We start from the raw sequence: 25456 nt of genomic DNA, 5'->3' as shown, positions 1-25456 counted from the left end.
TACACATTAAATGTAGACAGTTTACGATCATTATAATTAAACTGAACTGATTTTAGCATTAAACATATAACTTTAACGTAAACAAATTTGAAGATAGTCAAATAACAAACGATTCATGCAATTTAAAGCAAAATGTGCAAGTCATCATGAAAGATGTGCAAGCCAGAATGCATTGTGTGCATGTCATAATGCAAAATGTAATAGTAAGAGTCCAGTCAGAAAGCACAATGTAACGTAAGAAGGCAAGATGTAATTTTTACGTTAATACCCTTCCATATGAAGTGGTTGCAGACTTGATTACAGCGAGAAAATTGGTTGCAGACTTGACAAAATGGCTAACGAGTCATGAATATTTATAACACTCGCACGTATTTCCTCCAGGAAAGTTGGTTTTTACATTATTTTGAAATTCCTTAATAAGCTCATTCCTTAAAGCAGTGTTTATAGGACATTCGGTTTCCTATCATCTGATATGATGACGTTATTGAAGATTTGACAAGTGACAATCCAGGGCGGATTAAGCTCATTTATTCACATCTGTATTTTTTAAGTTCACCAAATAAGACAACATATGTATTTATCAATACTGTGTAAATATTCCAAATAAAGTTTAAATACACAAACATATCTTGAGAAAGGACTTGCGATTATTGTAAATATTCATGACTTGGTAGTCATTCCGTCAAATTTGCAACCAATTTTCTCGCTTGAACCAGATGTGAAACCACTTTACGCCCTGCCCCTTGTTCATACAGTATTATTTTGTACTGTGTGTCTTTAACTTTATACTTTTAAAAAAGGAATCCATAAAGCAAATGTGTTAGATATACATTTTTATTATATCATATAAGAATATTAAAAACATGATAACATTTTGCAAACATTGTATATACAAAATATCAAAGTGTACAAATTCAATACATACATTATATATTTAAAACAGTTCTCAAATACGTTTCATGTCCGCATATGATGTGTTACATCCTTTTCCGCATATGATGTGTTACATCCTTTTTGAATTCCAATCAAACCTTTCATGATCCTTCACAAAAGCACATTCATTTTAAATGGATGACAAACTCACAAAGACAGTGTAACAAAAATATATATACCATAATCAAAAGCATATAATATTCAAAACCAAAATGCAATCTAGTATCTATAGCATATGGATGTACAGTTTGTCAAGGCTGATGATATGGTTACTATGTATTATTTTCTTCAGATTACAAAATATGTTTACAGCATTTATTAATTTAATCTAACATATTAGATAATGAACAAATGAGGCACGTAAAAATTAGTAATAGAAAGAGCATCGAAACACGAGACTATTTTTTTTTGTACGAGGGGGAGTAGCCCCCCGAGTATTCATCAGATTGCCGAGTGTTTTGATGTTCTTTCTCTTTTGTATCATAGTCAAACATAAAAACCTACTGTCACAATATGAAACCCTAGAAAAAAGTTACTTATGAACGAGCATCTGAATATGGTATTTTTATCGCTTTTCCGTTCTCTGCAATCTTTAGTAAAAATGAGGCAATCAATGGGCATGCTCTGCAGTGCGGGTAACTAATACCTGCACTTCAGTAAACACTCTGTGCATGTATATGTATACGATTTAACTCTGACACATTTTCAACAGAAAGGTCCCCAAACTATGGTACAATACATAACTGATGTATGGTTTTAATAACAAATACGTATCTAACTATGTGATGTATATCTATAATAGCTAATGAAAACAAAATGTTTATAGTCATTCTTCTACATTTTGTCCAACGAGGAAGCCTAAATCTGAAATTTTTTATTTCAATTCCCAATCAACTGTATACAATAGCGTTTATTTAACCATTCATAAACACCTACGAAAAGCATATCAAAGACCACGTCAGGCATTTATAAATAAAATTAAACGTCTTAAACAGCTACAGTCGCTACGATATCCCTCCCTTTTTAGTTTTTTTTTGCTATTTTCTTATTTACATCTTACTATTATATAATTAAATTAAAAAAATATACTTTAAATTTCTGAATGGATTTAAACAATTGCATATTATATTTTCCTTTTCATCTATAAAAACGAAATGCACATTTTTTTTTCGGTATTGAAAAACTGTATCAGTCGATGTAACGCATTTTACATGGCTCGTTGCAAATCATCATTTTGTAAATACAAAAACTCTTTGACGGAATGATATTCATCTTCAACATTATCACTGGTTGCAAAACTTTTTAAAAAAAGTTCAATTCGTTAAGTCGTCACGTGTTGAAAAGAATTTTATATTCGCTGTTGGAGGCTGGCTTTATGACAATCCTTACACTTGATAATAAAGTTGTATACTATGTGGTTTCTCATATTAAATCATTTATATGCTAGTAAACACTCTCTTGAAAAATTTCGAAATTGCTTGCCGAATATCGCGCCTAACTTTTTATGACCACTTCAACACCTTCAGCATACTTTTCACAGCTGTATTTAAAGTGTGGAATACCTGGAAAATAAATAAATTTACAGGCATAACTACCAATACTGAAAATATATAGTCCTTTTAGATAGAACCTTTATTTAAACTGCAATAGTTTTCTTGAATGAATAACTATAATTAATCTGAACCTTGAAAATAAAATAAAAAAAACTTTGTCTTTTTATGAGTGTTATTTGCAATAGTGAAATAATGTAAAAACAATTTGGATAATAACTTGTAACGATTTCTTACTCTTATATCATCATCAGCAAACTCGACCAACCCTTTTTGAACAGCTTCTTTAAATTTTTCTGCAAAACGACGGGTATTTTCTAAGCCAGGTAATATCTCTTGCAAGTATGATTCACATCTCACAAAATCTGATTTATACGAACAATTATGATGTCCTGAAAAAAGTCAGAGAAAATTGTAATGTTGCCCAATTCTTGTTCAAAATAAAGTAGTAAATATCATAAATTAATGAAATCAAATCTTGTAAGTAATGGTATGTATGTGTATCAGTGATGTATATTTAGTGTATCAGTGATGTATATTTAACAAATACATGCACTTGCACTGACGAGAAAACAACTGATTGTCAAATAACTAGTGTTTTATTGCCTTGTTAAATATTCATTATATGACAAATTTCAATATTGAAAATATAAAAAAGTGATTTCTTTTGGCAACAGAATTGATTTTATGATTTATCTATATTAAAGTATATTTATATGAATGACATGTTTAATGAACCATTGCTTTAAAGACTCATTATGCCTCTTAAATGCTATCATTTTTATTTCTCAAATCCATTTTATAACTCGTATCATGTTAAAATTTCCACCTATCTTTTGACTCGTTTTCTCTTTATAAATTGGTATATGTATAATGATTTAGTTATGTGTATGGAGTATTAAATACTACTTTGTATAGGCCTACGTTCTGCTATGACACATAATTAGTTCATGTTCAGCGCTACTTTTTTCAGTTGTTTAACATCTAACATGCTCTAACTCAATAACTAAAACAGTATTAAACACCTGTGTGACTTTACTTAAGAATTGAAAAAATATTGATTTATGAGATATAATGGGCCTTTAACCTGTTAATTTTGTTCATGTACTACCTTTATTTAACAATTTCTTGTATTTACAAGTACAATGTATATAGCAAACTTTAGATCTTTTTGATACCTATATCGCTTGCCAATGTAAACTTCGCACTGTAGTAGTGAACCACTGCTTTTTACATCTCACATTACCTTTCTTAGTTTGTGCAAAATTGTTTACTAGTTAAAGCTAAGTTTAACACATTTTTCTTGTATTTTTATATCGCAACCACAATGCTAGCCGAAACTTTGTTTTAAGACATTTCCATTTTCTAGTCTGATGTAGAAGATGTCATTGATATTCTTAAATAAGGGACTGTATTTGTTTGCATCAAACATGCAAGTAGAGAATCCTCGTACAAAACTGATGAAATCCTTATGATAATCACGTACGATTGTCTCTAAAAACTCCAAGGAAGTGTTGGTTTAATGAAGTTTAGAGAAATAGACCCAAAACATTCCTGCTAGACATTGATATGTGCATTTTATATTTCTGTTAATAACATAGAATAAAAAAATGAAGAAACAACTGAATTGCCACACATGATAAGTTATATTGTATTCAAAATTACTTTTGAATAATTCTTCTTGACACATCAAAACATCTATTTTGGCGTATAGCTAATGCAACATATTTCAATGAATTAGTTTTTTTTATTCTGACCATTGTTGAAGGCCATCGTAACGAAGTTTAATGACTCCCATTTAATTATAATTCCCAGTCTATATCATTTTAATAATAGTTATATGTTTTGTATAATAAATTGATGAAATTATGGTTCAATATTACACAGGAGATGGAGACGTCAATATATGCCCAAGTCAATATTTATATTAAAGGAAGCAGTGGACGAGTGGTAAAAATGTCTTTCTCTCAATCTAGGGATCATGCAGGGTTCAGGTCATACTGGGGTCATGACAGTGCTTCTTTAAATTTCGCCAGTGTAGGTTTGTTTCAGATAAAGGACTTTAGAGTGGTTCATATAAGCTCTAAGTTGTCATAAAATAAATGCACGTTTGAACTATTATCAGTATTTAATGATGAATGGGCATGGTTCCTCTGGAAATCTGACCAGGGTCAAATAAGGTTGAGGCACATTGTGTCTTTACTTTATTTTCTGTCACGTGTAATTATTTTTCAATAGGAGTCAATATCATGCCCGGCAAACTTGCGCCCCAATTCAAGATTGAAGTGTATTGGAAAGACAGCGAACGGCATTTCCGAGATTTTCTGAGAGCGTTTGGCCCCTTTAAACGGCTAACTGTATTTTATTAAACCGAGCAACAAAGTTCCGTGAAGGAATGTTTGGGGCTTCCAATGACCTAAACTGTTGCGAAAAGAAAATTTAACTAAACCACGTCATAAACAAGAGCACAACATAGGCGTAGCAATATACGCCCGAATGCAAATTTGTTTGTAAATAAAATTTAAAGTAATCAAAAATAATTTTCAAGCAGAGAGGTTACCAATTTATAACATTTGTCCAAAACATGTCTTATTTCAATTATCAATATTAAGATCTAAATTGATACATGCCAAAAAGCTATGCTTTTGTCACATTAATACTTAGTGACAACTATATATGCCGTGGAATACAGACCCCAGACATGTCACCAGTCATGCCATTAAAAAGCTAAATTTGAAAGACAGGGTGGTGATTATTATCTCCATGCAATTGTCACGGAGTATATATACTGACAAAACAACAATAATGTTGGTTTTTAAATGATAAAAATTCAAAGAAACAAATTATTAATATCATACCAGAAATTCAAAAGATCAAAATATTATGAAAAAAAAATGCTATATATGTTTACAAATAATGTTCTTCTTTATTATCTCTCTTTACATTGAAACATCAATACTCACACACACATCAACACAAAACTGACAATTCTACTTCTACAAAGTGATGCTATAAATCTATGCTCTGCATGTTGCATGTTGGAGGAAAAGACTTTTTAACATGCAAACTATATAAATCTGTGTCCATGTAAACTGTGCCAGGCCTACCCATACCCCTGACTCACTGGGTATAGCCATTTTTTAATATCAGTGAAATTATTTTATGGAACAATTGCAGGGCTCTTCTATGAAATGATACATGCCAAATAACTTAGATCTGGGATTTGTAACTTTATATGAAAATATAAAAATACATATATGAAAATAAGATTTTCTATCTATGTGACCCTTGGGGCAGGGCCAATATTGACCCAAGGAGCATGATTTGTATAAATATATTTCATATAGGGATGCTTCGTGCAAAATGTCTAAGCTTTAACATAAAATTGTATTTTAGGCATATGTATCCTTTTTACTTTATTTGATTTAAAGCTTTTAAAATTCAGCAATTAAAAATGCAGTGGTAGACATGGGCTCTACTTATTATATTGGTATTTCTTCCTATAAACATATATTTTGTTTTAGTAAGTTATAATAAGACAGGTAAAGCCATTTTACATTATTCAGCCTTTCAACCCATATCAGTCTTTCCATTAGAGATAAACTGCCCGCTATATAAAGCAAAACAGTATTCATGCCAAAAGTTTTGATAAATTACCTTAAAAATTGACATTTTATATGCCTCATTTACAATTTTTTGTATTTAGTGAATTTACATATCTTAAGTAACATCAGCTCCTATTATTAATTATTAAATATAATTGAATCATATAAACTGATAAAATCTTCTCAATTATTATAATCTTAACAGGAAAAAATAAAAAATATAACAAATGAATTAAGTATATTAATACTTATAGCTGCATAATCATATAATCATTTACTTAGAATATTAACAAAATTAATACGTAGAGACTTACCACCGAACTGTGCCCTCAGATTAACTAAACTGTAAAATTTAATATAGACATAAGTTTAATCAAACAAACAAATGGCATATACAATACAGTTTCGCCTTATTCTTGGATGTTCTAACTATTATTTCGACAACTTTCATCTAAATGGAAGCCCATCTAAATGGAAGCGAACGTGCACAATTTGAACGTACACGCTTAATTATCTCTTCACCCTTGTGCAATTCATGTTAACGTTGTTCTTTAAAGATCCTGTATGTTTTGTGATTGATATTGTTACTGTCTGTATACCACACTTGCAAAAAATATGTATGTACATGTATATAATTATGCAAGTAAAACAATTTTCAAACATCGAAGAATATGTAAAATGTGTACTGCAAATATTTAAGCACATTATATTTAATCAATAAATTATATGCATTCATTTCTTATTGGAAAATTTGACTTAGAATTTATAGAAAATAAATTTCTAATTATCTCCCTTTATTTACATGAAATATTAAAATCGGTAATATCTTTATAAATAATGCTTATTGGAACTTACAATATTGACAAATCTTAATTTGAGCATCATATTTATGAAATAAAACCATGAAAAAAATGTGTTACAGGATCTTTAAGTAAATATAATGTGATTACAAAGAGCTCGCGCTGTAATAGATACAGATGACATTTCTTGTGAAATCGTGTTGTTGTAGCTTGTAACAACAGAATTGTTTTATAGTTATTTTGAAGGTTTTCGCAAAGTTTGTATAATTTCTATGCCAAATGTCAAATAATCAAGGGACCTTTAAACAAATCACATATTCGTAAACTTCAACATTTCTTATATTTTAATTGTAAAAATCAGAAAGATATAATCATGCCCAAACTATTTTTACAGTTCAAACAAATATGCATGTACTCAATTCCCAGAGCACTATCCTACGTCACTGTCTCAATTTAATAAGTAGCTCTTTCTCTACATAGTCACCAGTAAGGAGTCTGTGCCCTCTAAGCCATGTTTTGTAGGTTTCAATAAACCAGTCCTCTTTGTTTCAGTTTTAGTTTTTATTAAACCAAGGCATATAATATGCAACTGGTTATAACAACAAACAAACAGAAAAATAACAGTCAAAAATCACCAATATCACATTATAAGAGTACAATTATGACTAGTTAAATAAACAAAAGAGGAGATCATATTGTTCATTTCAAGTACTGAATTCAATACAACATGTATTTTACATTGTAACAAATGGGAACGGAGAATGAAAAGTTTTAGTTATCTAAATATTAACATAATGTTTTTACAAAATAAAGATAATTTTAGAAGAATCTTTTTACCACAACTATTCATTAATGTGTCAAGTTTAAAAATATTGGGATGAATGTAAAACCTGGGAAGAAGAGATTTACGTCTTATGTCATTAAAGTACGAACATTCAAATAAGTAGACTAAGTGAAATTCATCACCAATAGCTTAATCAATACGGACATAAGGAACAGAGCCTATTATTATGATTAATTGCCAAATGTCTGTCTTTTTTATTTGGTAATAGGTGATTCATTGTTCTAAATTTACATAAATATTTGCCTATGTCAAAAGGAAGTACATCTAGATATTTTTCAAAACAATGAGTGTTTTTATATGTACGATACACTAAACACTTTGAGGATGTATCAATAGTACTATGCCAAGCTTGTAAAAAATGATCTTGTAGTCTAAGCTTCACAATATTTTTAAAGTGATAAATATTATCTACCTTCTGTAAATGAAATATTCTGACATGCAAAGATTACTAAGTGTTTCCTTCACAAAATTTATCCATTTAGAATTAACAATATTCGTAGAGAACAAAGACAACATTGTTTTATAAAGAAGTTTACATATCTTATTTTCCTTAGCATTAATAATCTTACTCCAGAAACACAAAACTCTTGCTTTCACTTGTAAGGCTAATTGGAATATGCCTTACTCACCATAAACCATACAATTAGGTGTAGAAGCTTTTAAATGCAAAATAAATTTACAAAAATACAACTGAAATTTCTCTAGAATTTGAACTTGTTCGAATCCCCAAACTTCACTTCCATAAAGAAGGATAGGTACAACCATAGAGTTAAATAAATGTAGTTGCAAAGAAATTGGTAAACATAATTTACGTGACATTTGGATCACAAAAAACATTGCTCTCCTAGCATTATCAACAAGAATTTTTTTTATTTCAAAAATTTACCATTATAATTAAAAAGTACTCCAAGGTAAGTAAAGTTATCTACTAAATCAAGCTTTTTACCATTGTACATAAAATCAAAGTCATCCTTAGGTTTTGACTTACTAAAAACCACTACTTTGGTCTTAGCTTCATTTACAACAAATTCCATATACTGCAGTACTCACTCTTAGCATTTAAGGCATTTTGCAAATCAGTTTTGCTTTCTGCTAAAAGTCCTGTATCATCAGCATATAACAAAAGAAACAATTTAACATAAACATCAATGACATCGTAACTAAGACATTCACGAGTTGCGTTAGAGATATTTACAAGTCCTGTATATTTATTAGATACAAATTCTGACAAATAGCTCAATAAGATAGAAAACAAAATTGGTGAAAGATATTCACCTTGACGTACACCGGTAAAACTACTAAAGAAACTAGTCAACTCACAGTTTACTTTAACACAAGATTTAGCCTTACTGTACATATTGTGGATTATACCAAGACACTTACCATCAATATTATGTGACAAAAGTTTGTACCATAAATGAAATCGATTAACAGAATCAAATGCCTTCATATAGTCAACAAATACACAGTGAATCTTTTTATTACAACTTAAATAATAATCAATTAACATTTTCAAGGAAAACATATGATCAGTGGTACCATATTGTGATCTGAACCCAGCTTGTTCTTCGTTAAGTAAATTGTGGCATTCCAAATACTCATTCAGTTTATTATTTAGTATATTGGTAAATAATTTGCCAAAACAACATAATATGGCAATCCCTCTATAATTGTTGGGATCAGATTTGTCACTCTTATTTTTATATATAGGATAAATAATACCCTGACTCAAAATATTAAGAAAAATACCTGAATCCAAAATAACATTAAACATTAAACAAATTATATTTAAAACAGATTCATTATTTACATTTTTATATATATTCATTTAATATATCATCAAACACGGAAGGACTTTTATTGTTTTTTAATTGTTTACATCTTTATCCCATATGGGTTTTTTAACAGTAGCACCACTGTCATGAATCTCAGTGACACATGAACTATTTTGTATGAAACATAAAATAGAATCAAACTTAATACAAAAAGAAATGCTATTATGGATATCCGATAAAATGGGGTCAAAATCGCAAATTTCAAAATCAACAATATTTGGAACAAGAGCCATGTCAACATGGCCATCCCCCGCCGAATGTGTTTGCTCATTGGAAGAATGGATATGTAGTGGAGCAGAATAATTCCATTTTAAGAGGTCTTTTGGTAATGAAAACTGATGGCTATAGTGATTACAGATTTGAAACCTATGTGAATACTGATGGCTGAAAATAACAAAGGGCAATAACTGAAAAATAATGCAGGGTAGGTTATCATTCTTGTGTGCTGCATCCCTCCTCAGTAAAATCTATCCACCTATGAAGTTTCAAGTTGATACCTCAAATACTTTTTGAGAAAAAAATTGAATTGAAAAATTAAGTATAAAAAATAACAAAGGGCAATAACTCAAAAAATAAAAAGGGAGAGTTATCATTATTGTGCACTGCACACCTCCTGAGTTAGATCTATGCACATATGAAGTTTCATAATGATATCTCAAAGGCCTTTTGAGTTATGCTCTGGACAAAAATTAATTTTGAAAAATAAAAAAGGCAATAACTAAACAATTATGCAGGGTAAAGTTATCGTTCTTGTGCACTGCACTCTTCCTCAATGAGATCCATCCACCTATGAAGTTTCAAGTTGATACCTCAAATACTTTTTGAGATAAGCTCCTGAAAAAGAACAAAGGGCAATAACTCAAAAATTGTACAGGGAAGAGTTATCATTCTTTTGCACAGCATTCCTCCTCAATAAAATCTACCCACCTATGACATTTCATGTTGACATCTCAAACACTTTTGAGTTATGCTCCACTCGGGTGAAAAATTATGTATGAAAAATAACAAAGGGCAATAACTCAAAAATTATAAAAGGTAGAGTAATCATTCTTGTGCACTGCACACCTCCTGAGTGAGATTTATGCACCTATGAAGTTTCATTTTGATATCTCAAAGGCTTTTTGAGTTATGCTCTGGACAAAAATTAATTTTGAAAAATAACAAAGGGCAATAACTCAAAAATAATGCAGGGTAGAGTTATCATTTTTAAGCACTGCACTCCTCCTCAATGAGATCCATCCACCTTTGAAGGCAATAACTAAACAATTATGCAGGGTAGAGTTATCGTTCTTGTGCACTGCACTCTTCCTCAATGAGATCCATCCACCTTCAAGTTGATACCTCAAATACTTTTTGAGATAAGCTATGAAAAAGAACAAAGGGCAATAACTCAAAAATAATGCAGGGTAGAGTTATCATTTTTAAGCACTGCACTCCTCCTTAATGAGATCCATCCACCTTTGAAGTTTCAAGTTGATACCTCAAATACTTTTTGAGATAAGCTCTGGACAAAATAGCATGAAAAAGAACAAAGGGCAATAACTCAAAAATTGTATAGGGAGGAGTTATCATTCTTGCGCACAACATTCCTCCTCAATAAGATCTATCCACCTATGACATTTCACGTTGATATCTCAAACACTTTTTGAGTTATGCTCCACTCAGGTGAAAAATTAAGTATGAAAAATAACAAAGGGCAATAACTCAAAAATTATGAAAGGTAGAGTTATCATTATTGTGCACTGCACACCTCCTGAGTAAGATCTATGCATCTATGAAGTTTCATGTTGATATCTCATAGGCTTTTGGAGTTATGCTCTGGACAGAAATCAATTTTGAAAAATTACAAAGGGCAATAACTCAAAAATCATGCAAGGTAGAGTAATCATTCTTGTGCACTGCACTCCTCCTCAATGTGGTCTATCCACCTATGAAATTTCAAGTTGATAATTCAAATACTTTTAGAGATATGCTCCGGACAAAAATGTCGGACGGAAGGACGGACGTTCTAACAGGAGAGTAATAAAGTGGCTACTCTATTGTTCTCTCTATTGTTCTTTTTAGCCACACAAAAGAAAATAGCCACAGAAAAGCATTACGGAATGAATGACATCAAAGAGAAAGAACAGTTACCTATTGTTCCTCTAGCCACATAATTACTGCCCTGTGAGTGCGGACGGACGGACGGAAAGTCGGACGGACGGAGACTATTTCTATATCCCCCGCCGCCTTTTCGGCGGAGGATAAAAACACGTTGAGAAAGTAAAACATAATCAACTAAACTGGTTTGAATGAGGATATCCAAAGCTTAGATTGTTTAAAAAGTTCAGATGCCGAATCACGTGAAACCACATCAAGGGCACCTGCAGATTGGAGGCTAAATCCGGCCTGCATGATGAGCGATTAAAATGCTGAAGCCCCAGTAGTTTTTTCTTCTAGCTGTGTTGCATTTGCCTTGTGTCTCAATCTTTTATCATGATTTGCACATGTTATAATAAATTCATTAAAGAAATACAAACATGTGGAATGAAATACATTTTACATTCTGTGTATGTGTCAACAGAGATACATTTGTGTAGTTGTTATCACTATTTTTAAGCCACAAAATGGGACAAATACAAAATAAATATAGGTTATGGTCTTTTACAGGGTATGATCTCTTACAGGGTCTATTTCGTGTCCGGTCCCTTACTTTATCATCGATCAAGGTATATGGGCACTACACGAGTGACATTCTACTTGCTTTGGCCTGGCTTCATACCCTGTAACAGACATTGTTAGGCTTTGTTCTTAAAGTATTACAATGACCTTTGGGGTAGGGATCCAGGTGTTGCGCATGATACGTCGTCTTATAATTAAGAACATTTTGCAAAGTAATTTCAAACTCATTTCAAAATCCCTTGAATTAAAAAAAACCGGACAGACGATGTTAAGCTTTGACCTTTAAATTTTAACTTGACCTTAAGGTAGGGGTCCGGGTGTTACGCATGGCACATCGTCCCATTTTTGCTAACATTTGTGCCGATTTATTTCAAAATCCTACAATGTTAAGCATTGACCTCCAAGTGTGAACTTGACCTCGAATGTAGGGATCCCACTGTTGCTTATGACGCGTCGTCCCATTATTGTGAATATTTGTGCTAAGTAATTTCAAAATCCCTTAAACGATGAAAAACTATTGACCGGACACAATAAAACTTAAAACAACCCATCTTAAGCTTTGGCATTCTAGTATGACCTTTGAGATTGGGGTATTATTATTGTTAACATGTGTGCCAAATAATTTCAAAATCCCTTGATTTATGAAACAGTTATGGACCGGACAGAAACTATACATTATAGCAGACACCTCCAACTGGAGAAGATACTCTAAAGCTTTCATAGCTTTTTCATCGCAATCAGTAAATATTGTTCATCATACAAAATGTAAATATGGAATAATATGGTTGAACCAAGAGTGTCCCTGACCTTGGTGGTAGGCGTCTGGGTGATGCGCACGACACGTCGTCTTATTTTCTCATTTTTATGAACGTTTGTGCCTAGAATTTTTTTAATCCATTGATGGACCCTCCAACAGACAATGTTGACCTCAACGTGTTCAACCATACAAAGAGAAATACAATTTACTCGGCAATGATATTTTTTAGCTTATAAAAATTTCTAGACTGCTCTGAGTATTTATTACCATGTTGCTATGGAAACCTGTTTTTCTATGTAAAAATGGTGATTTTATTTCCATTTCAAGACATATACTTGCAAATGAAGATATTCACATACCAAGTTTGAACAATATTGAATGATTATGTAAACTTTTCGAACAAGCCTTGTGTAAATTTTAGATAGCATTTGCATTTGTAATGCCTAGTCTCAACCATCTCCTTGACTGTTCCCTGATTTTAAATTTAATATTTTTATGAAATGAAGTTGTTTTTCGGTCTGACGTTCATGAATCATATCTTCAGGAGCCAGCTGCAAAGACATTTAAAGTTGTATAACTGCATGAGAAGTAAAGAAAAGGAGGTGATCATTTAAAAAAACGTTGGCATGCTTAATTCTGGTATGACGATGAATGCTGTCGCCATGAATATTAGATGTTCTCCTTGCGCTATTCGACAGAAGATCGACCACGTAGTAGACGTCCGCGTACGCGACACGACGCTTGCCCTAGACCTTTATATTCGGAATACCAACCTGCGCAGTCGCTTTCAAAGTGCCATAGCTACTGCTGCTAACACCCTGATACATAACAACCGTATACTGCCCAAATTGTACACAATGGACGTCGACCATACGTTGCTTGTGTTTTGAGGCGACGTCACCGCGTTAATCGCGTTAAAATTGGGAACGTACACTCCAACGTTAGCTTAGACAACAATGGAATAGCAATCTTTTCTCAGACGAGTTGAGGTTTTATATTTATCTAACTGATGACAGGGTTCGAATATATCGTAGGAGAAATGAACGTTTTGCCGACTGCTGCGTACTTGAACGAGATCGTTTTGGGGTGGGAGTTCTGTCTTGGCCTGGGCAGACAATGCACATGGCTTTCGAACTTACCTCGTAGTTTTCGAAGGGAATTTTGTTTCCAACGCTATCGAGGTTAATCATTGATAAGCATGTTATCATGATTCAAAATAATATCAATATCACTCTTTTTTAACATGATAATGCCACAAGCCGTGCAGCTAGGGAAATTGTGAATTTCCTCAGCAAAAAGCATTGCATTTATTTATGACTGGCGTGCCAAACGCCCTTATTTAAATCCCAATAAACACCTTTGGGATAATTTGGATCAGCGTGTTAGACGTCAGCTTACACATCCTTGATACAGGAATGGAACAACATTCCAAAAGCCGACCCGTTCTATGCGTCAGCAATGTCAAGCAGTCCTTCATGCTGAAGTTGGTCATACCCGATATTTAAATACATGTAGACATAGTTATACCATGTCAGCTATACAGTCAGCTACAATAAGCTAAACTTGTACATTTTACAATGTATTTTTACTTATTTGTCTACACAACAATGACCTAATGCTGTTTAACAACTTTCAATGCCTACTCGGATGGCTCCCGAATAGAAGATATATATAGCCGATTTCCATATAAGCATTCTAAACACTTTTCCAAAAGATAAAAATCCTGACTTAGGAGTTCAATGTTTTGAGAACAGACAATATGATGGTTGTGACGAGACAGTTGTATTATACTGATTTTACGATGGCATTATTTCACATGAAAGCATATGTAAACTTCATTTTGAAAATATTCAATCCTGTCAAAGGCGAAAGCTCTTAGTTAATCAGATGCAAATCATCATTAATCATCTGTACTCTAATTTCAAAGAACAACAATTAACAAGAATGTCGAACGACACATATACCCCCCTTTCTAGCCATTGACTCACATAATTGGTAATTTTGTTACAGAAACTTGCCAAAAATGGGTACATGGAAGTGTTCAATTATGGAAAAAAAGAAAAATAATGAAGACTTTGTGATGAATAGTTTTCAAGATAATAAGCAGAAACCAAACTGACATTCAAGAATCCTGTGAACTTTATCTTTGACTTACTCACCCCAAAATCAATAGGTTCACTTACTTGTGATAAAAAATCTTCAAGATAATATGCGGAAACCATTCTGACACTTAAGGCCCCTGTGACCTTTAATCTAGTGACCCCAAAAGCAATACAGATTATCTGTTGGTTATGACCAATCACTTTGTGATAAATAGTAACCAACATAATAAGCGGAAATAATATTACCATTCAAGGATTGAATGTGACCTTAATTAATGTTTAACCTAGTGACACCAATATCAATAGGGGTCATCTATCACGTACGATCAATCAATATGTGAAACATGAAGACTTTGTGATTAATACTTTTCAAGATAAATCCGCGGAAACCATTCTGACATTTAAGGCCCTGTGACCTTGATCCTTGACATAGTGATCCCAAAATCAAAAGGGTTTGTTTACAAGTATGACAAATAACTATGTGAAATATGAAGACTTTGTGATGAATACTTTTCAAGATAATCAGCTTAAACCATTTGACATTTAAAGCCCCTGTGACCTTGAACTTTGACCTAGTGACCCAAAAATCAATACGGGTCATCTACTAGTTATGATTCACCACTTTGTGAAATATAAAGAGTTTGTGATGAATACTTTTAAAGATAATCAGCGGAAACCATTTTGACATTTAAGGCCCATGTGACATTGACCTTTGACCTAATGACCCCTAAATCGATAGGGGGCATCTGCTAGTTATAACCAAATACTAGGTGAAATATGAAGACTTTGTAATGAATACTTTTCAAGATAATCAGCGGAAACCATTTTGACATTTAAGGCCCCTGTGACCTTGACCTTTGACCTAGTGACCCCAAAATCAATAGGGGTCATCTACTAGTTATGACCAATCACTATGTGAAATATGAAGACTTTGTGATGAATACTTTTCAAGATAATCAGCGGAAACCATTTTGACATTTAAGGCCCCTGTGACCTTTGACCTAGTGACCCCAAAATCAATAGGGGTCATCTACTAGTTATGACCAATCACTATGTGAAATATGAAGACTTTGTGATGAATACTTTTCAAGATAATCAGCGGAAACCATTTTGACATTTAAGGCCCCTGTGACCTTGACCTTTGACCTAGTGACCCCAAAATCAATAGGGGTCATCTACTAGTTATGACCAATCACTATGTGAAATATGAAGACTTTGTGATAAATAGTTTTCAAGATAATCAGCGGAAACCATGTGGTCTACCGACGGACAGACCGACGGACCGACAGACAGACAGACCGACATTAGCAAAACAATATACCCCCTCTTCTTCGAAGGGGGGGCATAATTATAGTTTAAACGGTGGATTGTATAAATTTGGCGAGAAAAGTGTGTACAAAATTAAGTTTTGGTGATTTCAAAGATTCTACAAACATTTTAAAGCTACAAGTACACGACACTATAAGTGATAAATTAACTGTAAATATATTTATCCTACGTTAAAGTAATCGAGGTTAATCGAAATTAAACTGTATTGAAAATCATTGAATATGATACGCACGATTTTCTCGTGCGCCAGTAATATATTATAAAGTCGGTTAGATGTGTACATCATTCGAGGTGTACTGCATTGCTGCACGCGTACTCTGTCTTACACTGAATTTAAATTCCATTTACCATGGCACATTAAGAGGAATTATTTCTCTATATGAAATACGCCTTTTGTAGAAATTTTCTATTTTATCATTTTCATTTTGAACCTTTACAATTTACAAAGTGACTTTAAGTAAAAATTGATTATTGCTTTTACATTTTTTTCATCTTAACTAAATGCATGCGCGTAAGAAACTTCCCTTTTCACAGACTCAAAAATCTTTTCCAACAACTAAACCAAAACCAGCGATCGCATGTAAGCAATCTTTTAAAAATTTAATAAATAAATCTTCAGATATATGTTTAATCAAGTTCGAAAAATTCAAAACACTTTCATAATCTAGTTTTTTGCTAAAACAGTGAGTTTTATATTTAAGGAAGTTTGTTTGGCCAGAGTTTCTAACTTGCATTGAAATATCACTCATGTACATTTTGTCTTGGCTAATGCCTTGAGAAAGATCCCGAAAAAAACCCAGACTAGATCAGTTGCCTTTCCTTGACCGGGATGAAACACCGGACCTCTCACATAGTAAGAGGGCGTTTTTAACCCTGCAATTAGGGCTTCCAATAGAGTTTTAAGGTAAAAGATAAAAGTAGTCCAAATGATCTGAAATTTGGAATTTTCATTAGGGTTTGCAATCATTAAAAACCTGAAAATTTCTCCTAACAATATATATAGATGTATATTTTTATTCTACAGTACAATGTATTAAAATAGAATTAAACAAAGATGAAAACTACAATTTTTCTAAAAACAGATTCATAGTCCAGATACTTACAATTCATGAACCTTATTTATTTCACAAATAAACTCGTCCATCACTTTCATCATATGCCTGTTTAACATTGCTAGTGTCTCTTGTTTCTAAAATAAAATTTTAACATTGACTTCCAAGATTGTCTAGAATATCTACTTTTTAACCTTTACATCAAATGTTTAGACTCTATTTATGAATATTAAATGAAATGTTTGAATCTCACAATATTTTACTAATGGTCAATTAATGATTCCAAATAAAATGCTGTCGTCGGTTATGATCAATTCAATGAGAAAATCTTTCTTTGTGTATAACGTAGATGATTTATTTCATTTTCATCAAAAGCGGAGGAAATACCTTACCGTTATGTAAACTTACATTTTGTTCGAAAGGTCCTTTGAATAAAGGAATAATCAAATTGGTCATAGGTAATGAAGCAATGGAATGACAACAGTCTACCAGACGCTTACAGGAAACTTCGACAATCTGTAAAAATAGAACAAATATTATAGACCTTTTACGACGCGGTCCGTTGAAAAAATCGATTAGAAATAGTATTTTCTCGCGCATGCGCAATCTGCGTAGGGCAAAAAAAGACCATCGTCCTACATAAAAATGTAGAAGGAGTTCATAGACAGTTCCGAGTTAGTTTAAGGTTAAAAGGAGAAAATTATATAAAAATAACTTTAAAAAAAGATGCCTTTATAGGTTTGTCGCTAAGATTCCCAAAAACAGGCATGGAAAAGATGAGTGTTTAAGAATCTCCCCTTACGATCACGGACCTGACACTTAGATAACTATAAAAAATGTGGAAATATATGTATTATTAGCAAATAAAGAGGTCAACTTAATCCTTCTTGAAATAGTCCATATAAAAAGTCAGAACACGTGGTAATAATTATTTAGTTTTAGGTTTACTTGATTTTCACATTTATTCAATTTGACTGTGATCTCTAACAGAAAGTTTATAAGTGACATAAGTATATTTAAATAATTTTCCAAAATGGGTAATGAAATAACAAACATTTTATCCGGTTCCTCGTAACACATGCAAAGGCACGTCACACTTTTTATCACTTCACAAAGTCAATAAACATTGATGAGATTGGTGTATGTAAAAGTTACTTAAATTACTATTTTCATAATGTACTTAAACGTCCCGGTTGAATGATATTGTAAACCAGCTGGAAACAAACAACCGGTCACGCGTAATTCTGTTAAACAATTAAATTAGATTATTACTACCTTGCCAATCCTCTTATTCAAAGGAAGTGAACAACACAAATTGTGTAATATTATGTAATATAGGGGAAATAATTGTTTTATCTTAAACATCCTGCTTGTTAAATTTAAATTACTGATAAAAAGTAGTCTAATGAATGAAACCTTAAACAGAGGTTTTTTATATATGCGCTTTTTTTGTCATTGAATTATTAGTACCGCATATTTTCGCATATCTGTTATAAATGTCAATTCATGTTTTGAGTACTTACAACTTGGAGTCATCTCAAGATTATTGTTTTCTGGGTGACATAACGTGAAATCAGTCTATGAAAGCATTTAAATATGATAAATTGTAGACATGATTATTGCGTTTTTTGCCCTACGCAAAATGCGCATGCGACATCCATTACTATGCAAAATCGTAGTGTTACAAGGTCTATTCTTATAATATCGACATCACAAACAGAGTACACACGAGTTCACAATAAAAAATTTTCTTTTGGTAAAAACTAGTCATTAAATACTAGTAATAGTTAAAATTATTTCCTTTATTTCGTACGTAAGTCATATGTAGTGAAATATGATTGCTATAATTTTGTTACACATTGATGAAATAACAAAAACGGAAAAGAAATTGCGCGCTTACCTCCTTCCTATAAACTTCATATGTGCCGTGACCACCTTTACAAGAACAATGCGTATCCTAAAATATGATGTCAGTTATCTGATGTCTCTCAAGCATTTGAGATATTTACTGGGTTTGAATGATTAAATAATAAGTTTACTTTTTTTACTTTTTTAGAAAGAGCAAACGTGAATTTTATAATGTTCAGAGTATGTAAGATACTTTTAATCTGAAGAAAATAATGATTAAATGTGAAATAATCTGTCATAAATTTTTGCAAAATGTAAACAAGTAATATTTTGACTTCCATACAAAACACTTTATCTCTATAATTGAACTATTTGTGAAAAGTTCAAGGAGAAAATAAAAGTTCATTTAACTGCTCATTGATTGACTTTTTTTGAAAGTTAAAAAGTTTATCAAATGTAAAAACTTTTGAGAAACAGAAAAAAAGCATTTTAGTGGCATATTTGACCTTTAAGGGTTTTGTTTGACTATCGATTTTCACATTCATTTATGAAGCGTCAGAATATTTTCTACAATCTTAATCATAAAGGCACTCTATCTTATTCTTTTTTAATTGTGGTAATATGCGCGGTTTATCAAAAACCTTTGCACTTTTTCAATGTACATCTATTTACAATGCATCATAATTTGGTCTGAGGATTTATCTCTAGACAATAGCTGACCGTATTTTGACCGTACAACCAAGGCATCTTGTCTAAATCCTTATATCATTAATGTCAGCATAGCCATTTGCAAATAAATTAAACAGACCTTCTTCGCTTTCATGCTTACATAATTATGTCAACTTTCCATGCAGGCTTTGCTTTATAAATTGTACATGGGAGATAATCGTTGTGGGAAGTACTTTAATGGCAAGGACATTTGATGGGCTGTCTGTTGCATTGTATAAGTATTGGAGTGATATTATTTGTGACATTCTACGTCTCAGTCTTTTCAAGACCTTTACATTACATATGAATTGTTGAAATAAATTGGTAATGTGTTGTCTTGATATTAATGTATTCTATATTATTTATTACACTTTAAAACATTAAAAACAACCGGTGGAATTCAGGCTAAATTCACAATATTTTCCCACATTCCTTTTCATCTTAAAGCAGTTTAAACTGTGTAACAGGCTGATAAAAGAAATATCTACGTTACTTAACGTGGAAAAAACATTTAGTGACAGATATCCCATATGAACTTTGATTTCATTTAGTGTACCAGAACAGATTTTTTTCTGTTTTAAGGTACTCTGAAATCAGAAAATCGACTATATCACCATACATACTCATCATTATTACAAGCTTATGTTTTATATAAATATTTGTATTTTCAACAAATGATGTATGTCTTGCGTTTAAACTGAGGTATATAAATTAGGTATATTTATTGTATAAATAACAGATACACAGCATGATATTTTATAATTCCATTCCAATCTTACACCTAATATATGCACTTTTTGAACCATACAGCAACAACAGAATGACCACTATACTAAATTGTAAATATTTCATCCATAACAATATTTATTCTGAACAAATGTCTATATTAACAAATGAAATTTTAGATTACTTACCAAATAATATATTTCATAAAATGTATTCGGAAATATTAGATTTCTTACCTCTTGACGGTCAGCTTTTCTGGCATGGCTGTCAACATGCTAAAATTATAAATTGAAATGTGTGTGCAAAGTATATTAATGTCTTTATTGATAACTCCAAATCGAGTTTCCAAACAGAATCTAAATTTATAACTAAATGATAAACAATAAATCCCTAAAGAAAACTAACATAAACCGATAGAGTTTAAGCACTTGGAATTATACAGTTCCTTCAATTCGTATAATCTATGTAGCCCGTGGAGACGTTTTCATACCACTCCTTCGTTTCTCTATGAATAAGTAATAAATAATATACCATATATGAACTTAATGACCTTTTAAAGACCTAATTAAATATCCTATTCAGCATGGCTACTTGGTGGATTTTGTTTGTTTTAATCATGATAGGTATTTGCTAAATTATTAAAAGAGGAAATAGCAGTAAAATGGTAAATATGATAAAAGCAATATATGAAAAGGTCATAACTGTGTCAATAATGCTTGTACATTTGCAGATTTATTATATATATCTTTTGGATTGATACAATGAGAGAATCTTTCACCGATATCGTTTATACTCTTCATACATGATGTATGCAAAACATTTACCTTAATAATATATAAGATTCTGATTTCTTACTCATTTTTTAGATTTATGTTGGTGTTATGCAGTGATATTTTATCTAACGATTCCTACTTTACAAAAATACCTTAAACTTTTGGTATCATGTGTTATATCAATATTTGAAACATTATGAAATGAATGGGGCGGTGGTGGTACTGTGTGTTCTGATAGCGGTGGATAATTGGACTTTTTCGCTGTTGTTTAACTATTGGATTATTATTACTTGTAAATCATCATTACATGGATTACCTGAGTAGTGTTTTTGGTGATTGAGTATATATTGACAAGTGAATATTATACGAAATAAATGTTGGTTACTTTGTGGCCAAAAATACAGTTGAGAATAACTAGGTGTGTTACACAGGTGTAACTCTTGGGGAAAATTGTACACTGTGGGAAAAATCTCGTTCACACCTGCACTCTGATTTTCGCGCTGCTGAGTTTAGATTCTTTGATGTGATACTCGATTAATGTTATATTTTGCTTACACAGGACTGCAGGACCGGGAGAAATATTGAAGGCAAATAGTATATACTATTTATTATTCATTCACATTTTACAATGTCATTCATCCTTTAGAGGTTATGTATTAAGTTATCTCAAACACAGAAAAAACAGATGAAATATACTATGATCGAGTCTGAAAAGTTAGACAGTGCTCATTGGACCAGATATAATTATGACTAATTTCCAGAGCCATGAATATAGAATTTAATGAACACAGATCAAATCGGCTCCAACCAGGCCAAATTAAAGGCAATAGCAAAGCTCATAAAAACAAGGATGATTTCAAAGCTTAATACAAAGGCAATCACTTTGAAATATACTAATGAAAAGAACTTTAACATACTAACTGTGGATCTATTTAAGATTCAACATAGTATTAAGCAAATATATAATTTAGTTAACACATATATATGTTTGTACTCATAGCAACTGTATACAAATCTATGACAAAAGAAGAAACAGGTAGTCCCTTCCAGGGTCGCTTTACACGGTTCTCGGCTCTGAAGAGTTATTCTCTTCTTCAAAAATAGCTCCCTACAGTAACATGACTACTGCTTACCCAGGTACTAAACCCATGTATGATGTGACTGTTTGTCAAAGGTTGTCACCAAAAATTGTAAAAGGGACATATTCTAGAACACATTTGTAATATATAATATTCTACAAACTCAACTAAGTTTCCGTGGAAGGACCATGCCAGAGTACATTGCTACTTATGACTATTAATATTTTATTACATAGCATTTCTTTGGGAGAACGAGAGCACAACTGTTTAATAAAAGATTGTCACGCTCGTCCTGTCCAGAATTAGAAGATGTGTAAACTCCGTTGGTTCCTACTGCAAATAACTGGTCCTTTGGGCGTTTGGTGATTCGCCTAGGGAGACCAACTATTAAAGGTCTGTAGGATCTACAATGACATTGTTTCGCAGTTTTGCAAAGCGTCCTGTGAAACCCCCTTATTGCCTCCTTGGACTTTACAATGGGAAATCTCTATCCAAGTTTAGAAGGATTACTTGAAAAAATCCATTGATTTTGAGAACCTTTCTTACTTCTGGACATCAATTAAAAAAAACTATGATTCATACTGCTGAATAAACTTGGATATCGCTTAGTACCTACAATGAATAATGTAACAGGGTTTAGACAACACAGCGCACTGAAATTTGTCAAATTATTTTGCCTTTAATCTGCAACTCAAATTAATCCCCGGAAAAGGATGCACTTCAGCCGATTAATTCCCTCATATATTCTTTAGCTATTGGAATACTGACAGATGTAGACCGTGATATCTGTAAGATAGTTTAAAGTAGACACCTGGATTCTATTTTTTTTTTTTTTTTCCTAACTTGTAATATAACCTTAACCATTCCATGGTTCACATTTTACATCGATATTAACTGTTATCAGGACTATTAATTCAAGATAGGCTTATGCGTTCTGACTTTCCAACTCACCAAGTTTATTTGTTTATTGTTCATGTTGGAAGTCAGATTTTAAAGGCTAAATGTTTCTGCAAAACCCCTTCTAAGGATATGGCGTGTGGAAAAAATTTTTAGTGTCTATCAACCTATTAAAGATACATTTGACGCAATTTCTTTTGGAACATGTAATATAGAGATGTAATAGATAATCATGTGATAAGGAAAACCACATGCTTCATTACACTGTTTCTATATATTAAGATTAATCAAAACGCTCATATGCTAAAGCAGGACATAATCCTTTTTGTCCTTTATCTAAACAAGGTGGACAATGATTTTTCTTTCCCCAAATTGAATCGTTTTTAGACAGATTGAAATGTACAAGAATATAATTACCAATGAAAAATGCACATGTTTGGCATTAAGAAACCTTCCTTTATAATATCTAGATGAAGACGAAGGAACCAGATTTGATTTTCTGGTCAGCTAGGAAAAGGCAAAAGAAGAGAGACACCAATAAACTACGTTATCAAGATACTGAAAAAATCCACTTTATGAATAGAAAAATAAAATATCTAAAGTAATAGGTTCAGCTCTTTTTATGTGATGAGGATTTAGTCTTTGGATGCCTCTTAAAGATAAATTCAACAAATATGAATTTATATGATCTAATCATAACCCAATATTAGATGAAGAGTTTAACACCACTGATGTAATTTCTAATACTGTCTACCGACTTAAATGACCTACTAAGAAATGAGCATATAACCTCAAAGTACTAGTAGATGCTGGCAAAAACACAAATTGAAATACAAGCAAAAAAAAGAATGAAACTTTCCCATTGAATTTTCAATTCTTGTTAGAACCAACTGCAAATGCAAAAGCTGTAGAATGCCTGAGATCCTTTTTCAATGTATTAATCTCTGAATCTGAAAAAACAAATTAATTACCAATCATATTGAAATTTAAAGAAAGTATCATCAAGAGTTGATACTTTCCATAGAAGTATACGGTACTTGCTGATAAAATTTGACCTATACTTTTCATCCAAATGCCACCTAGATAAACAATCTGACACAAGATTTTCAGTGCTTCTTATATGAACTGCTTTTAATTGAAATTCATATAATGAGGTTACCAACATAATTCACGCAGACATTTTTGTAGAAATTCAACTTTAGATTTCCCTGTATTCAACAATATACATACACTGAGATTGTTCACAATTTACCACCCAATTTTCTTTTTCTTCAATCTAAACACCATAACTTAACAGCTACTACTACTGCCAACATTTCTAAGCAAGTAATACTAAATTTTGCTGAAGAATAAATTCTGGAAAAACACAATGAAAATACTGATTGCTGCAAATGCCACCGCAACCGTTAAGCAGCTGTCAGAACTGAAAAACCTCATCCACTAGTGACCATTCTCCATAGTCATTATAGAAATGCCATTATACAAAGGAAGAAATCTAGACCACCAAAGTAAATCTTTCTTGACCTCTTGGGGATCATATGATTAGCAGAGTGACTTTCATTACTAGCATAACAATCTCTTAACCAGTTTAAAATACGGTTTATGAAAACTCTGCTAGACTTTACACATGCTCCAACGAAATTAAGTTTACCTAACAACTTCTGAATTTCTTTTAATGAAGCTGTACTTTTTGTAACCAAATATCTACCAATAATCTGATTTCCTCAAGTCTCTTTTCTGTCACTTCCATAGTCATCTTCCTACTATTAAATAAAACCCCTAAAAATACCATAATCTCAGAGGGGGACAAGCTTTATCGAAAGCTTCCTCAATACCACTTTTAAACAACAAACTCCTAAGGAGAGAGAAAAGGCAAAAAAGGCATCTTCCTTATTCTCAGCACCACCAAAATCATCTTTTGGCAAAGTAATTCTAATGTACAGAAATTAACCAATTA

At 32.0% G+C, this 25456-nt stretch overlaps 1 protein-coding gene across 1 annotated transcript; it reads right to left on the bottom strand.

The window, feature by feature from the left end:
- Positions 1 to 1087: 1087 nt before the first annotated feature.
- Positions 1088 to 21514, bottom strand: LOC132751428 (uncharacterized). The gene is made up of 7 exons (XM_060741581.1): positions 20987 to 21514; positions 19369 to 19425; positions 17877 to 17984; positions 17520 to 17605; positions 6403 to 6431; positions 2721 to 2875; positions 1088 to 2495 (listed from the first exon to the last, which is right to left on the bottom strand). The coding sequence occupies exons 3-7, from the start codon at positions 17922 to 17924 to the stop codon at positions 2436 to 2438; spliced, it is 378 nt and encodes a 125-aa protein (XP_060597564.1). The 5' UTR covers positions 17925 to 17984; positions 19369 to 19425; positions 20987 to 21514; the 3' UTR covers positions 1088 to 2435.
- Positions 21515 to 25456: the final 3942 nt, after the last annotated feature.

Source organism: Ruditapes philippinarum, unplaced genomic scaffold (assembly GCF_026571515.1).
Source record: "Ruditapes philippinarum isolate M1 unplaced genomic scaffold, ASM2657151v2 ctg12823_1_1_1_1, whole genome shotgun sequence".
In the NCBI taxonomy this organism is placed as follows: Eukaryota; Metazoa; Mollusca; class Bivalvia; order Venerida; family Veneridae; genus Ruditapes; species Ruditapes philippinarum.
This window is presented reverse-complemented; position numbering and strand designations above follow the sequence as displayed.